The sequence below is a fragment of the Penaeus monodon genome, chromosome 2, assembly GCF_015228065.2.
Source record: "Penaeus monodon isolate SGIC_2016 chromosome 2, NSTDA_Pmon_1, whole genome shotgun sequence".
Lineage (NCBI taxonomy): Eukaryota > Metazoa > Arthropoda > Malacostraca > Decapoda > Penaeidae > Penaeus > Penaeus monodon.
The window spans coordinates 6,702,804-6,717,803 of record NC_051387.1 but is presented as its reverse complement, the minus strand read 5'-3'; the positions used below and the strand labels follow the sequence as shown (position 1 = coordinate 6,717,803).

General features: G+C 34.7%; 2 protein-coding genes across 4 annotated transcripts in view; both read left to right on the top strand.

The window, feature by feature from the left end:
- The window catches only part of LOC119580698 (heparan-alpha-glucosaminide N-acetyltransferase-like), an 11,346-nt gene extending 1,103 nt beyond the window's left edge, over positions 1–10,243 (top strand). For both annotated transcript variants that reach the window (XM_037928799.1, XM_037928808.1), the window contains exons 2-14: positions 1,423–1,637; positions 1,917–2,032; positions 2,162–2,265; positions 3,250–3,350; positions 4,320–4,540; positions 5,468–5,575; positions 6,655–6,792; positions 7,048–7,168; positions 7,897–8,018; positions 8,221–8,416; positions 8,709–8,801; positions 9,069–9,252; positions 9,421–10,243. In XM_037928799.1, coding sequence (XP_037784727.1) covers positions 1,423–1,637; positions 1,917–2,032; positions 2,162–2,265; positions 3,250–3,350; positions 4,320–4,540; positions 5,468–5,575; positions 6,655–6,792; positions 7,048–7,168; positions 7,897–8,018; positions 8,221–8,416; positions 8,709–8,801; positions 9,069–9,252; positions 9,421–9,599 — 1,898 coding nt within the window. In that variant the 3' untranslated portion in view covers positions 9,600–10,243. The remainder of the gene's footprint in view (positions 1–1,422; positions 1,638–1,916; positions 2,033–2,161; positions 2,266–3,249; positions 3,351–4,319; positions 4,541–5,467; positions 5,576–6,654; positions 6,793–7,047; positions 7,169–7,896; positions 8,019–8,220; positions 8,417–8,708; positions 8,802–9,068; positions 9,253–9,420) is intronic.
- A 4,390-nt stretch (positions 10,244–14,633) lies between these two features.
- LOC119580682 (glycine receptor subunit alpha-3-like) overlaps positions 14,634–15,000 on the top strand; it is a 41,016-nt gene continuing 40,649 nt past the window's right edge. For both annotated transcript variants that reach the window (XM_037928783.1, XM_037928789.1), the window contains exon 1: positions 14,634–15,000. This exon is cut by the window's right edge. The gene's annotated coding sequence lies outside the window, so the exon portion shown is untranslated.

Below are 15,000 nucleotides of genomic sequence, written 5' to 3'. Positions count from 1 at the left end.
TGCGAAGTGTGGAGTTTGCGGTATCGTTTTATGCTAACCTATGACCCAGAAATGTGAGTTTAGGCATACTTCAGATTGACGTTCAATTTCTTAAATTCTTTCATTATTATTGTTTAATGTTACCGAGACCATGCGCAAAGATGGAAGGAAATGGACACTGCTATCTTATAGAGAATAATAAATAACATAGGTACAAAAATATCTGTTTTGTGTCACCATTCAGAGACTATGTCCACAGCACCCACAGCCAGAGTTCTTGCATTTTGCGTAATATGGTACAAAGTGCTAATAAGGGGGGGGGGGGGTTACAGGCGGTTTGCCCCCTTTCTAGGGAATAATTAGACAGGAGGAAACGTTAGGAATTTTGGGTTCGCATGATAGCCAGGTTTTGGGACTTCATCTCTCTCGGTCACAAATACAGTATTATTTGTTATTATTTGCATTTAGAACAATGAAATTGTTCTAAGTTTCTTATGGTATATATATGTATTAACAAGAACTTACATTACACCAGCTACTACAGTTGTAAAATTTCAATCCATTGATATACCCATATGAATTTTTTTTTATTTTCTGGTGTTTTTGTTTTATTTGTCAAAGTCATGTAGACAGAGATTGTTTGATATTTAAATAGTACTTGAATATTTGCAAATATTATGTACATGTACTTTTTGTTCATTCTAAGATAAGAGTTTTTAGATGCATTATAGAGAATAATAAACTTTTTTGGTGCCCCCCCCAAAAAAAATTATCCAAGTATTGAATCTTATTTGAATCTTTCTAATACTCCTGCACGTCTAGGTTATCGCTAGCCTACAGCTGACCTCTGTGCTTCCGCTATGTATATTCTGATAAGGGATCTTGCCGGCATGATACCATAAAAGTTCTTCCTTGTAGAAGTACCAACAGGAGGGGAGACCATAGCCATTGCTGGACATTGCACCCAAATTTCACAAATGCATGCACACATGCACGTACACAAGCATGCACGCAAGCACACACACACACACACACACACACACACACACACACACACACACACACACACACACACACACACACACACACACACACACACACACACACACAAACACACACACACACACACACACACACACACACACACACACACACACACACACACACACACACACACACACACACACACACACACACACACACATGTACACGCACATGCACACAGAAATGCATGCGCATTCACTCTCTCTCTCTCTCTCTCTCTCTCTCTCTCTCTCTCTCTCTCTCTCTCTCTCTCTCTCTCTCTCTCTCTCTCTCTCTCTCTCTCTCTCTCTCTCTCTCTCACTCACTACTTCCTATTCATTTATCTTATAATCATGTTATCTCTCCTCACTTATCAGTCGTATATAGATAAAACACTAACATTCCGGATGCATTTTCCAGACTGGTTGGATTTGTTGCAGTATATTGGTGCCGATGAGGAACTAACCCACGCATTAAGAACAACTGCCATGGCACTGCTTGCCTCTTCCACACCCAGCTGCGGCTCGGGTGACCAACTCACCCACCTGCAGCTGGACGAGGCTTGTTTGACGGTAGAGAACTCGGATCCCAAGACACAGTTACAGCTTTGGGCACAGTCAGAAGAATGCTACACGGTAAGGTTTTGTGATTGTTATCTTTTGTTTATATTTTTTTGTGTTCTTGAGATGATGTGGAAGAAGTAGAAGATTGCAATATGTGATTTTGTGATGTTATTTGTTTGTATAATCTGTCTTAGTTATAAGTTAGAATACTGTATTTTTCTTGGCCTAGTGTATTTATCTTTAAATTTGTTTTAAGATTTTTTATTCAACATTGTCAGGTCTACTTATTGAATTCTTCCTGGATATTTTGTCAATTTTTTGGTACTAATTAGATTTTGGCTTCTTTTCCAGTGTCCACCATGGAAGTACCTTACTCTTAATGCCAATACCACACAAGATCTGGTTGTAAACAGTACATACCCTACGCAGCTTTATATTCGAACAGCAAATGGGACAGATGTGCACAGGTTAGTCGAATCTTTAACCTGAAGTATCATCTCTAGCTGTTTTATTTCCCAGTGAATATTTATTAATGAGGAAATCTTATTACTATGGTAGTATCATCAGTGAATTTCCAACTTTTTTTCAATTTTCAGTTCTACATATCATTTTGGAGAGTATGGAGGCTATAAGCTTGGATTTAGTACAAAAACTATTACCAGTATTAAGGTTCTATCTCTGCCACACAATGAATATCTTCGTAAGTATTAGATTATTTGCTTTGTGAGTTTGTTTGGTAGAAGGAATTTTTAGGTCTTTTCAAGATTAATATTCTTGTATTGTATATTATTTGAATAAAAATTTTATATATGAATGTCCTTTATTCCAAGGAGATATATATATGTATCTTTTAGAAAGAAAATTGTTAGCTTCCCTTTTTATTGTAATTATTATTTTTCTTCCTTTCTTCTTTTCATCTTTTTTCTGTATCTGATTTAGTTATTTCTTCTTTTCCTTTTCCTTCTTCTCTTTTTCCTTTTCCTTTTTCTTTTTCTCCTTTTTCCTTTTTCCTTTTCCTTTTCCTTTTCCTTCTCTTTCTATTACTACTTGTTTTTCTTCTTCTTCACCTTCTTCTTCTTCTTTTTCTTCTTCTTTTTCTTCTTCTTCTTCTTCCTCTCCCTCTCCCTCTTCTCCTCCTCCTCCTCCTCCTCCTCCTCCTCCTCCTCCTCCTCCTCCTCCTCCTCCTCCTCCTCCTCCTCTTCCTCCTCCTATTTCTTCCATTTTTTTCTCTCTTTTCTTTATTTAGTTAGTTTTTTGACCCAAAGACCCCGGGAAAATGTTGTGTTCACTGTAGTATTGTTTTGTGAAATGTCTCTACATATAGATGGCTTTGCAATTGCTTAACCTCAAAGGAGTCAATTAGTTGACTTTTTTCCTCGCTTGATTTCAACTTTCCCTTGAGTTTACTGGAAAAAAGGTTTTTTTACTAATGCTATAAATATCAGTGCCATTATCTTTATTATGATAAAGACTAATTATTATAGTATCGTTAAATATTTTAAAAATCAAGGAATAGGGTTAACAGGTCAGACAATTACTTCTCATAATTTGTTCACTTATGGAGCCATCTATGTGTAAAAATTATTGATAAATTAACCTCATAATATATATATATGTCATCCCCAGTGGCTTGAGGTCGATCTACAATTTCGGCAACCACTTAAATATACTTTCTTTGTGACAGCACTGCTCATTGCTGCCATATTCTTTGCGATGCTAGTCTTCATCTGGCAGTGTGGAAAGATGCTCATGAGGAGAATGGACTCTTCCACGTATTCAATTGAGGTGATTAGATGAATTGTGGGTTTCAGAGTTTTCTTAGATGTAATATGTACTGTTGGTGATAGTATTTGATTACCTGTTGCTTTTTCTTTCTTTCACAGGAAGCACTGTGAAAGGTGTACTAGAAGAGTATACTAGATATTTAGGTTTGGCTTGCCTTGTCAACACGTTTCACAAAATAATTTTGTCTTTGATTGTACTGACATAGGAAAGTAATGCATGAGATTGAAAACATTTTGTTTGTATAGGTATACAGTTTTATTTTATTTATTTATTTATTCTTTTCATTTTTTATTTGCTTTTGTAGGCCCTGTACCAAGGAGTTTATGATAAATATTTGTTTGTCATGATTAATTTTAAAAATTGGAATTATTCTGCTAGACTATGTTTTTGATAATTTTGGTCTTAATATGATTAAGATTTTACATTAATCATAGCTTCTCTGTATATTGCAGTTTATTAGTAGTAACCCAACTAGACCTAGAATTGCCTGTGCAGCAATGGTGATGAACAAAGTGTGGGAAAGTCAAAAGTAGCTAATCTATGTGGTATGGTTTAACAGAACCTCCCATCACACTCTTCAAAATTGTGCATGATTGGGTTAAACAAAAAAAGATATTTGTGCATTTATCAGGTTAAGAGTACTATTTTTCAAGAAAATAAGTCTTGCATTGATAAATAAATTTTATTGTTAGTTGATAAGTAATTTTGGTCCTGAACAGCTAATTTGCAGTTGTACAAGTTTACAAGCATATGGATAACTTAATAACTTATGTGCCCTAGATGTATGACCTATTTATGTACTAGAACTTATGTATTATGATTAAGGAAATTTTTGTTCTCAGTATTATAAACATAGTAATCATTACTAGTATTAGCACCATGATTGTCATTTTCACCATAACTATTATTTTACCATCAGCGGCTTATTATGTATGACACTTTAGTTTATTCCATCTCCACATTTTCCAGTCTTCCAGTGGGACAAGTGAACGCACTCCCCTCCTCTCACCACGACAGGAATCTGCAGCAGTATCTTCGGCTTCTTACTCCCTGTCTCCACCCACAAACGCCCAAGCATCAACCTCATCTGCTCTCTCCGATGCCTCTCACATCATGTCATCAGCCTCTGTCGTTGTCCCAGACTCCCGCAGGGCTGGCGGCCGTTTGCTGTCATTGGATACATTTAGAGGGTACTGTTATGTCTGTTTTGGTGTTGCTTAGAAGGTACAGATTTTGTATACTGAATGAATGAGAAAATGGTGTTGTTGAAGAATCAGCGTATTGATTATATATCTTAATGTTAGTTTTTGAAGTATCTTGTTTTGTTTTACAAATATGCTAATGACATTTTTTTCCATTTTTATGTTGATTTGATTGGAGATAAGCGTTACCTTTAATCTCCCTTGGTAGGTCCAAGAATATGTCATGTCTTTCTTTGAATCTTCTTTTGTGAATGAAATCAAAATTTTGAATGTGATTTTTGTGTCTCGATTCAACTTGTTTTTTGAGGTTTATATTATTATTTGTTTACTTGTTGTTGGTCACATGAATTTAACAGGTAAAGAAACACTTCTTGTTGCTAAAATAGTAATATTTTTAACATCAGTTATGAAGGGAAGGAGATTAACCAGAGATGTCACTTTACATTTTGCTTGTGATCAAGTATTTATCAGTTATTACTATCACATCTAATCACCAATATTAAATTATATCTTAAGAAAGCTTGTTTTAAGTAGGAAAATTTCATCACTGTTGCTTTTATTATCTTTATTTTCTCTTTTCTTTTTTTGACAAGATAAGTCCATAAAAAATGTTCTTGTCAGTCTCCTATAAAATTGTCATTGATATTATTACAATTGAAAATATCTTTGTTGGTTTAATCAGATCCTGCATTAAACAAGCATGGATATTAGCACTCATGCTAGCCAGTTATTTATTTTTATATATTTACTTATTTTTTCTTCATCTTTTTTGTTACAGGATGAGAGAACAATTTATAAGAACAATATTTAGTATGTGAAAGATGTGATACATGTTTGGTTTCATAATTATATGTATTTATATGTCTGCAATATTTTTGTACCTGTTGGTACCTGTTGGTTTATTTTTATTTTCAGACTGGCAATTGTTGTTATGATATTTGTGAATTATGGTGGAGGAAAATACTATTTCTTCAAACACGCTCGTTGGAATGGCCTTACTGTTGCTGATTTGGTCTTCCCATGGTAAGGGTTCAGATAAAAATTTGACTGGTATGACTCCCGCTTAAACAATATTAATTTCTAATTGACCCCTTGTTAATCAATATTAGATTCTGACTTTGATAAAGTATCCAAAATGGTGTGTGTGTGTGTGTGTGTTTTGTTGGTATTTGTTCATACAATTGATGTTTTGTATCAAATCTGAAATAACATGTCAGTATATCTGAATCAGATATTCTTAACATTTAGTACTCTGATGTCTGATGTACTTTTCATATCTGAGAAATTGTTATATAGGACTTTTTGACATTGCATGCAATAATTTTCTCTAGCTTTGGTTGGCCTAGTTCATTCATTTAGAATATGCATTCAGTGGGGCTAGATGCTTCATGAATGATTTAGGGGAAGAGCAACTCCAAACTGTTGAGAAAAGTGGGGAGCACACAACTTATTATAGGTATATAAAAAGGATTTTCCGAGTGTCATTGGCGTTTGGCTCATTGCTTAGAATTTTTGGTGCTTGAACCTCTCCTTTATTATTAACCCAATGTCAGCAGGTTTATTTGCTGTCCCCTTTAGATTTTAGTGAGGTTTGTTACATACAGATGACTCTACATTTGCTCAGCCTGCAAGGAGTCTGTCAGTTAGTCCTAGTGACCAATCCTGATTTCCCCATTCCTTGAATTGGCAGGGAAAATGTGTTTTTCTTTCCAATACTATTAATATTGACATTGTTATCATTCTTATTGATATTTTGATTATTAATTTGTTATGAAAATATTAATAACATCAAGGACAGTAAAATAACATGAAGCTTTCCTGAAATGAAGGAAAAGAGTAAACAGATGAGATAGGTAAGACTAATAGCTGATTCCTTGGTGACTAAGCACTTGTAGAGCCATCTGTGTGTAAAGACAATAGACTTTTTATTACAGTGGGCATGGCGTTGTAGTCTTGCCACCCGCTGACATTGGGTTAAGCTTGACAATATTAAATATGCTAATTTTATTTAACGTTAGTATAGCACATTCCAAATTCTCTTGATAAAGAATATATATTCAGCAAGTTTTCTTTTTTCTCATTCTTTTTCCTATTTGCCCTAGGTTCCTCTGGATTATGGGGGTCAGTCTTGTCTTCTCGGTGCGTTCACAACTGAGACGCGCCACCAAGAGATATGTCATGGTGATGAGAATTCTTAAGAGATGCCTCATTCTTTTTGCTCTTGGCATTGTTGTCAACAGGTGAGAATTGAAAGCTCGTAAAGATGAAATGTGATTTGAGATGATATGGTTCAACTTTAGTTGTTGTTTTTTTAAGGTTTATTATCTTCTTTTACTGACAACTTATTGAATGAAGTTTGCATGTCATTTTTTCACAATTATTTTTACTTTTCTAAATGTTAGGGACAAATAAGAATGACTTTGTATTGGAGGGATGAATGCCAAAGTCACTTTTTTTTCCCTAAGATATACGTATTTTATTGTATTATTTTTCAGTGATGGTCACAACTACTTGCCAACTTTCCGCATTCTTGGTGTGCTCCAGCGCTTTGCTGTATGCTACTTCATTACTGCTGTTATGGAGGTGTATTTAATGGAACCACAGGAATCGCCACAGGTATAGAAAAGATTTAGGGAAGAAAAGAAGATAAAATGAAATTTGCATATAGTATATATATTTATAGATTAAAAAAAAAAAAAAAAAAAAAAAAAAAAAAACAAAATAATATATTATATATATATATATATATGTATATATATATATATATGTATATATATATATTATAGTATATATATATATATATATTATATATATATATATATATATTATATATATATATTATATAATATATATATATAATATGTATGTATTATATTTTATATATATATATATATATTTATAATATATATATATTATATATATATTATATATATATAATATATATATGTATTATATATATATATATATTAAGTATAATATATATAGTATAATATATATATATATATATATATTATATATATATATATATATAATATATATAATATATATATTATATATAATAATATTATATATATATATAATATATATATAATATATATATCATAATATACATATTATATAATATATAATACATATATATATATATATATATATATATATATATATATATATATATATATATATATATATATATATATATATATATATATATATATTATGTATGTATGTATAAAGGAATTTTTTAAAAATTTACTACACTTTCTGTAGGTTTGATTGATCACATTATTCTCTTGCCTTGATATATGATATAATTAGTCTAATGAAAATGTTTTGTATAATTTCAGTATGTTTGGTACTGGCCAGTGAGGGACTTGGTCAGGTCTTGGCTGCAGTGGGTTTTAACCATTGTTCTTGTAGCAGTTCATATCACCATCACCTTTAGCTTGAAAGTTCCTGGATGTCCCACGTAAGATACCATTTTAAAAAGTAATTTGAAGTAGCCAGAACATTCACAATAAAGGAACCAAATTATTCTACCTTTCTTTTAAGTGCTTAATGGACATTAAAGGGGATATTTTCTACACAGTATTTATGAAGTATTGGATGTAATTTATTTAAATACTAAAAAGCATATTTATCCTAACAGTAATTTCACATGTTTCTTGCAGTGGCTACCTGGGTCCTGGAGGTCTGCACAAAGGAGGAAAATATGCTAACTGTACAGGCGGTGCTGCTGGGTATATAGACAGAATGGTGCTCGGAATTTCTCACGTTTACCCCAGACCTACTTGCCAAGTGATATATAATGGCGACACCCCGTATGATCCAGAGGGCATTCTGGGTGCTCTTACTTCGGTATTAATTGTAAGTGTGTTTTTTTTCTGGGTGTTTTTAGGAGGTATGATAAGTGCCCATGAGTAGAAGTTATAGGTATTTGCATTTTAGACTTTTTTTTTTATGCTTTGTCTTTGGTAAAGTCTATTTAGTCTATACATTATACATTATTTCATGTGTAGCTAGTGACATTTATTATACTTATGCAAAAAGTATAGGTTGTCAGTTATTTCAAAATAGCAGTAACACACAGACTGAACAGGAGAGAAGGAAATAAAGAATAAATATATATATTAGTGTGATGAACTATTTATTTTCACAGGTTCAGTTTGGTGTTGCAGCTGGCCGAATCATTGTGACTTATCAGGACCATAATTCTCGCATTAAGAGGTGGATTGTTTGGGGTGTTGTAACTGTAAGTTATGGTAGTATTGTTATCTTTTATTGGATGTTATTGTTCACTTTTGTAGTCAGACTTGAAATATTTCATTGTTATGTTCACTTCTCCTGTAATGTTTTCCAAAGCTTTGGCAAAAAATATTCAGTGCAAAGCAAGTTACAAAAATGTTGTATATGGGAAGACCGCGTGGTAGAGATGATAACGTGAATTGAAATAACGGAAAAAGGTTTTGAATATTTTTCTCGTAAAATGATATGTAATAAATATAGACTTTCCTCCCAGGGAATTTTAGCTGGATGCTTCTGTGGCTGGAGGAAAGAGGGAGGCCTCATTCCAGTGAATAAGAATCTGTGGTCCTTGTCATATGTCTTAACCACTGCCTGCTTTGCCTTCCTCCTTCTCTCATTCTTTTACGTGGTGATTGACAAGTGGCAATGGTGGAGTGGAAACCCTCTCAGATATGCTGGTTAGTGGTTATCTGTTCTCTTTGTGGAGTTGTGGTGGCAGTCTCAAAATTGTTTTCCCATGAAAGTTGGAACAGATCAGAAAATATCTGTAAATAGATATGACAGACACAAAAAATATGATTGGTATCCAAAAAACAATCAGTTTTACTGCCTCTTTCTTTCCCCAGGCATGAACTCTATCGTCCTCTACGTCGGGCATGAGGTCTGTGGCTCACTCCTCCCCTTCTCGTGGCAACCAGTGGGCCAATACCACGTCTATCATCTTATCATGAACCTTTGGGGAGCTAGTCTTTGGGTGTTTATTGCTTATTTTCTTCATCTCAAGAAGATTTATGTATCCGTATAAAGTGAACTGAAGAGGGTGCTTGAAATTACTGCCATTGTAACTAAGGTTATCTGTCAGTATAGAGTATACTGAAGGTTGAAAGTTACTGCTGAAGGCTTATCTATCAGTATAGAATATGCTGAAGAGAGTTGTTGAAAGTTACTGCTATTGTTACCATGTCTACTTCTTTTTTAAACCTGAGATCAGGTTTTGATTACATATTGGCCATAGTATATTATATATATATATATTTTTTTTTTTTTTTTTTTTTTCTTCATAATATTGCTGGACGATACTTTATTCTTTTATATCATTTAGAGAAGAAAGTGACTAGGGATAGTTAAACATGCTTTTGAAACATATTTTGAAAGTAGAAAAAAAGAAAAAAGAAAAAAAAAATGCGCATAAGTATATAGACAAAAACCGAGCTTAGCAATAGCGAGATTGTGCTTTTGCATAATCCTAAAGTTACATTCCCTCTTTTTGTGATATATTCGGACAAATATCTTTGGTTATAGTATTCAAGATAGTGGAATGGTGTACGTTGATAACCGACAATACCTGGAATTTCTTTGGATATTTATATATTTTGTTAATCATTCATATATATTTCAGTTGTTTTTTTAATGTGTATTTTGAATAATCTTTTTCTTTGGAGGCCTCCATTGATATTTTTTTCCTGGTGAAAATGATTTTTGATGCAAAACAAGGTATGTTAGTCAGTCCCTGAACTGTTGGCAGCAAACCAAACCACGTTTATGGTGCTCCTTTTATGATAAGATGTTCTCCTTTTATATAATTAATTTTGCATGTTTATAATTGCAGTTGATGACTGGCTCTGATTTGATACATTAAAGGTGAAAAGCTAATAAGAACAAGGTTAGCTCTCTCATTCTCTCTCGCTCTCATTCTCTCTCACTCTCTTTCTCTCTCTCTCTCTCTCTCTCTCTCTCTCTCTCTCTCTCTCTCTCTCTCTCTCTCTCTCTCTCTCTCTCTCTCTCTCTCTTCTCTCTCTTTCTCTCTCTCTCTCTCTCTCTCTCTCTCTCTCCTCTCTCTCTCTCTCTCTCTCTCTCTCTCTCTCTCTCTCTCTCTCTCTCTCTCTCTCTCTCTCTCTCTCTCTCTCTCTCTCTCTCCCTCTCTCCTTCCCATTCCCCTTCCTTTTCATCTCCTCCCTCTCCTTCTTCTCTTTCTCCATCATCTTCTCCCTCTCTTTCTCTTTCCCCCATTTCCTCTTCCTTGCCCTCTTTCTACCACTCTCCCCTCCTCCTCTCTCTTCTCCTTCCCTCTTTCTCTCTCCATCCATCTTCCCCCTCTCTCTCTCTTATCTCCTTCTCTCTCTTTCTCATATTTTTTCCCTCCCTCTCCCCCTCTCTTCCTCTTTTTCCTCCCCCCTCTCTTCCTCTTTTTCCTCCTTCCCTCTCCTCCTATGTTCACATCCATAGTCTTAGGGGATATAATGAAAGAATATTATTTTAAGGGAAGCTTATAAAAGATCTACCTCTCTTTCCTAGTTAGGACTGCATAATCATACAAAACCATGTTATTAACTTTTTACCGTCAGTTACCATGAGATTTCTGTGTTTAATTTTTCTTTTAATTTTCTTGCAGTGCCATTAGCTTTATGACCGCTATCCAGTGCCATATTTTCTCCTTTTGCCAATGATTGTATTACTTTGCTATGTTTTAAGCTCTCAGAACAATATTCAAAGGTTGAGTACAGTGTAGGTGATTATGAATTCTGTGCCATTGTAAAGGAAATAATGAGATCTGAAATTTGTGCTGCTGATAGAAAGTGGCAATTTTGTTGCTTCATTACTTAGTTTAAGTTGATTTTAGTTTATTAGTTATTTTCTTGACTTTCTGATTTAATTTTGATGTGTTAGCACACCAGAATGGATACTTTTCTGTGGATTTTTCAGCAGTGTGTATTGTGTGAAAATCCTTTACTCGTGTAGAAATTTGGTTGACTAGTCATATTTTGCATGCACTACTTAAAATTTAGGGAATTGTGTGGGGCAGCATATCATAATGGTATTATTTAATTTTGGACAGATATGGCATCAAGGAAAGAAATATATACTATATGTGGAATCAACAGGTAGTTCTATGAATTCACTTCTTTGTAAAGAAATGTCTATTTTTTATATGAAAATAATATGGAATTACTGCTGCTCACTTTTACAATTTGTCTTCACCATGTGTATGATATTGAAGGAAGTTTTGGTCTGCATTTTTGAGAATGTTTTAACTTGGTTATATTTGGCTGTATCTATCTGTGGTGTGCACAGGCTGGTCAGGTATGTGTGAGGGTCCTCTTTAGGTTGTATTGTGACTGATATTGCATTTCCATACTTAATGCTACACAGAGTTTATTCTTTATATATAGTATGCATTGTTTTTGTTTCTATTCTGTATTTAGAAATGTGTGTTGCAGATAAATACGAATTTTTAAGTTCATGAATTCACTTTCTTACTCAATTATTTTGTTAAGAATAATGTTTGTTAATAATAAATGCTCAGATATCTTCCAAACAGCAAACAGTATTTTGTAGAGCAGTCTTTCATAGACAGTACTCTTTTTACTTTATGATAACTTTGAGTAAAATATATTGAGATTATATATGTATTTTGAATATATTATAATTTAGTTGTTATATCTCTCTCTTCCATAAACTTCCTTTGCAAATGGTGTTAATGCTATTGTTTTATCAACTTTTTATTCTACATTTCCACCATTCTAAGGCCGGATGCTAGAAGAACCAATGTCCAAAATGGGCAATTTTGAGATAAACCTACCATCGAACAAGAAATGTTTGCATCTATAAGTGTTATAAAGGCTAATGTCATCAGTTCATTAGGGGCACATTCATTGAAAATTATATATCTCAATACCTGATTAATTGCCACAATTGGCTGCATTTTGAATACATGGTAATGGAAAGCTTCAGCATTGGCTGCTTTTACTATTCTGTATTTTCAGTTTACCATTTTCAATATACAAGTACTAGATTTTATAGTTACAGAAAGGAAAAAAGCTTGATGTGAAAATATCTATCAGTATAGTTATTGTCAAAGGAACATTATTTATTTATATTTTTAAGCCATAAAATGATAGAAAAACTTAGGAAATTGAATTTTAAGAGGAAGGGTTTTAACATAAACAGCATTAAATGTCTTATGATTTATCAATTAATCAGCCAAAAATATATTCTTGAAAGATTTGTTTTGAAAGCACTACAGTACAAATAAATACATTATATATGTTTTTTGTTATGAAAAATATTTGTTATTTTTGTTGTAGAAAAAAATATTTTGTGTTATTGTTTGCTGAATTTCAATTGATGGAGCAAACTTACAAAGGCATTTTTCTCAACATTGACTTTTAGGACCTTGTTCTCAGCTCTAGATTTGAAACCACTATTACAATTACTGCTGTTACTACTACTACTGCCACTGCTACTGCTGCTGCTACTGCTGCTTCTACTTCTGTTAGTAGTAGTAGTAGTAGTAGTATTATGATGATGATGATAACAACGACTACAACTACTGCTATTGCTACTACTACTGCTACTACTGCTGCTGCTGCTGCTGCTGCTGCTGCTGCTGCTGCTGCTGCTGCTGCTGCTGCTGCTGCTGCTGCTCTACTACTACTACTACTACTACTACTACTACTACTACTACTACTACTACTACTACTACTACTACTGCCGCCATTACTAGCTACTAGTATTGCTACTGCTACTTCTACTTCCTATTTCTACATCAACTGCTGCTACTAATATTATTGCTACTACTACTATTACTACAACTACTACTATTATTGCAACTACTACTATTATTATTACAACTATTACTACCATTATTCCTACTACTGCTACCACTACCACGAATACCACTGCTACTTCTACTTCTACAACTACTGCTACTACTACTACTGTTACTACTGCTACTACTACTACTACTACTACTATTACTACCACTATTACTACTGCAACTGTTATTACCCTTACGTCTACTACTGAAGCTGCTGCTGCTACTACTACTACTACCATCATTATTATTATTACTATTGCTACCAGCACTGCCAGCACTACAACCACCACCACCTCCACTACAACTACTACTACTATTACTACTACTACTATATTACTACCATTACTCATACTGCTCTTACTACTGCTGCTGCGACTACCACCACCACCAGTGCTACTTCTACTTCTACAACTACTACTAATCCTACTACTAGTACAACTATTATTACTCCTACTACTGAATCTGCTGCTGCTACTACTACTAATACTATTATTACTACTACTACTACTACTACTACTACTACTACTACTTTTTCTTCTTCTTCTTCTACCACCACTACGATCACCAACCACCAAAAACTCCACCACCACCTCCACCTCCACCTCCACCACCACTGCCATCATTATCACCATTACCACCATCACCATCACCACCACCACCATCATCATCACCACCAACAAAAACAAAAACAACAACTCCACCATCACTACCACCACCACCACCATCACCAACTTATATATACAGTATATTTTACTTGAAAATGATAACAAAAGTAATGGAGCCAAGCAGAAAAAAATATGAAGAAATATCAAATGATGGGGAAGAGAAGAGAGAAAAAAGAGAATGAAGGAGGAAGGAAAGAAATGTTAGGAATAGAACGAAGGAGACAGAGGAAGGTAGATGGAGCGAGTAAAAAAACTTATACACGCGGGAGGGAAGGGGAGACGAGAACAGAGATAAGGGGAAGAAAGGCAGAGAAGATTGAGTGCGGAGCGAAAAGATAAAAGGGGTAGGGAGAGAGAAGGGACCGAGGGGAAAAAAGGAGGTATGTGAACCACGGAATGAGAGAGGAGAGGGAAGGAAGAATAGGAAGGAGATGTGGAGTGGAGCGACTAGAAGGGAAGGAAGGGCGGGGGGATGAAGAGAGAGGAGAGGAAGGGACGTAGAACGGCAAGAAGAGGGGGATGGGAAGCGACGAAATGAGGAGAAAGGAAGGAAAAGTAGGAGAGATGGGAAGGACGAGAAGGGGAGAAGGAAGGGGCGTTGAACATCGTAAAGAGAGGGAAAAGGGGGATGAGAAGCGACGATAAGAGGAGAAAGGAAGGAAAAATGGCAGAGGAAAAGGAGTGAGACGACAAGAAAAGTGGGAAGCAAGGAAGAAGGGAAAGTAGTGGTGGGAGCGACTAGAAGAGAGAGAACAAAAGGAAGAAGGGGAGCAACGAAAAGATAAGAAAGAGGGGACGGCGAGTGAGGAGAAGCGAGAGAAGGCAGGAAGGTCATGCTATCGCCTCCATCAGCCGAAAGGGTCAGACATCTGGCTCTCAGTAGGTCTCGGGCCGCCGCGGAGTGCACACACCGCCGACCTTCTCCGTTGCACGAGGCTGCGTCA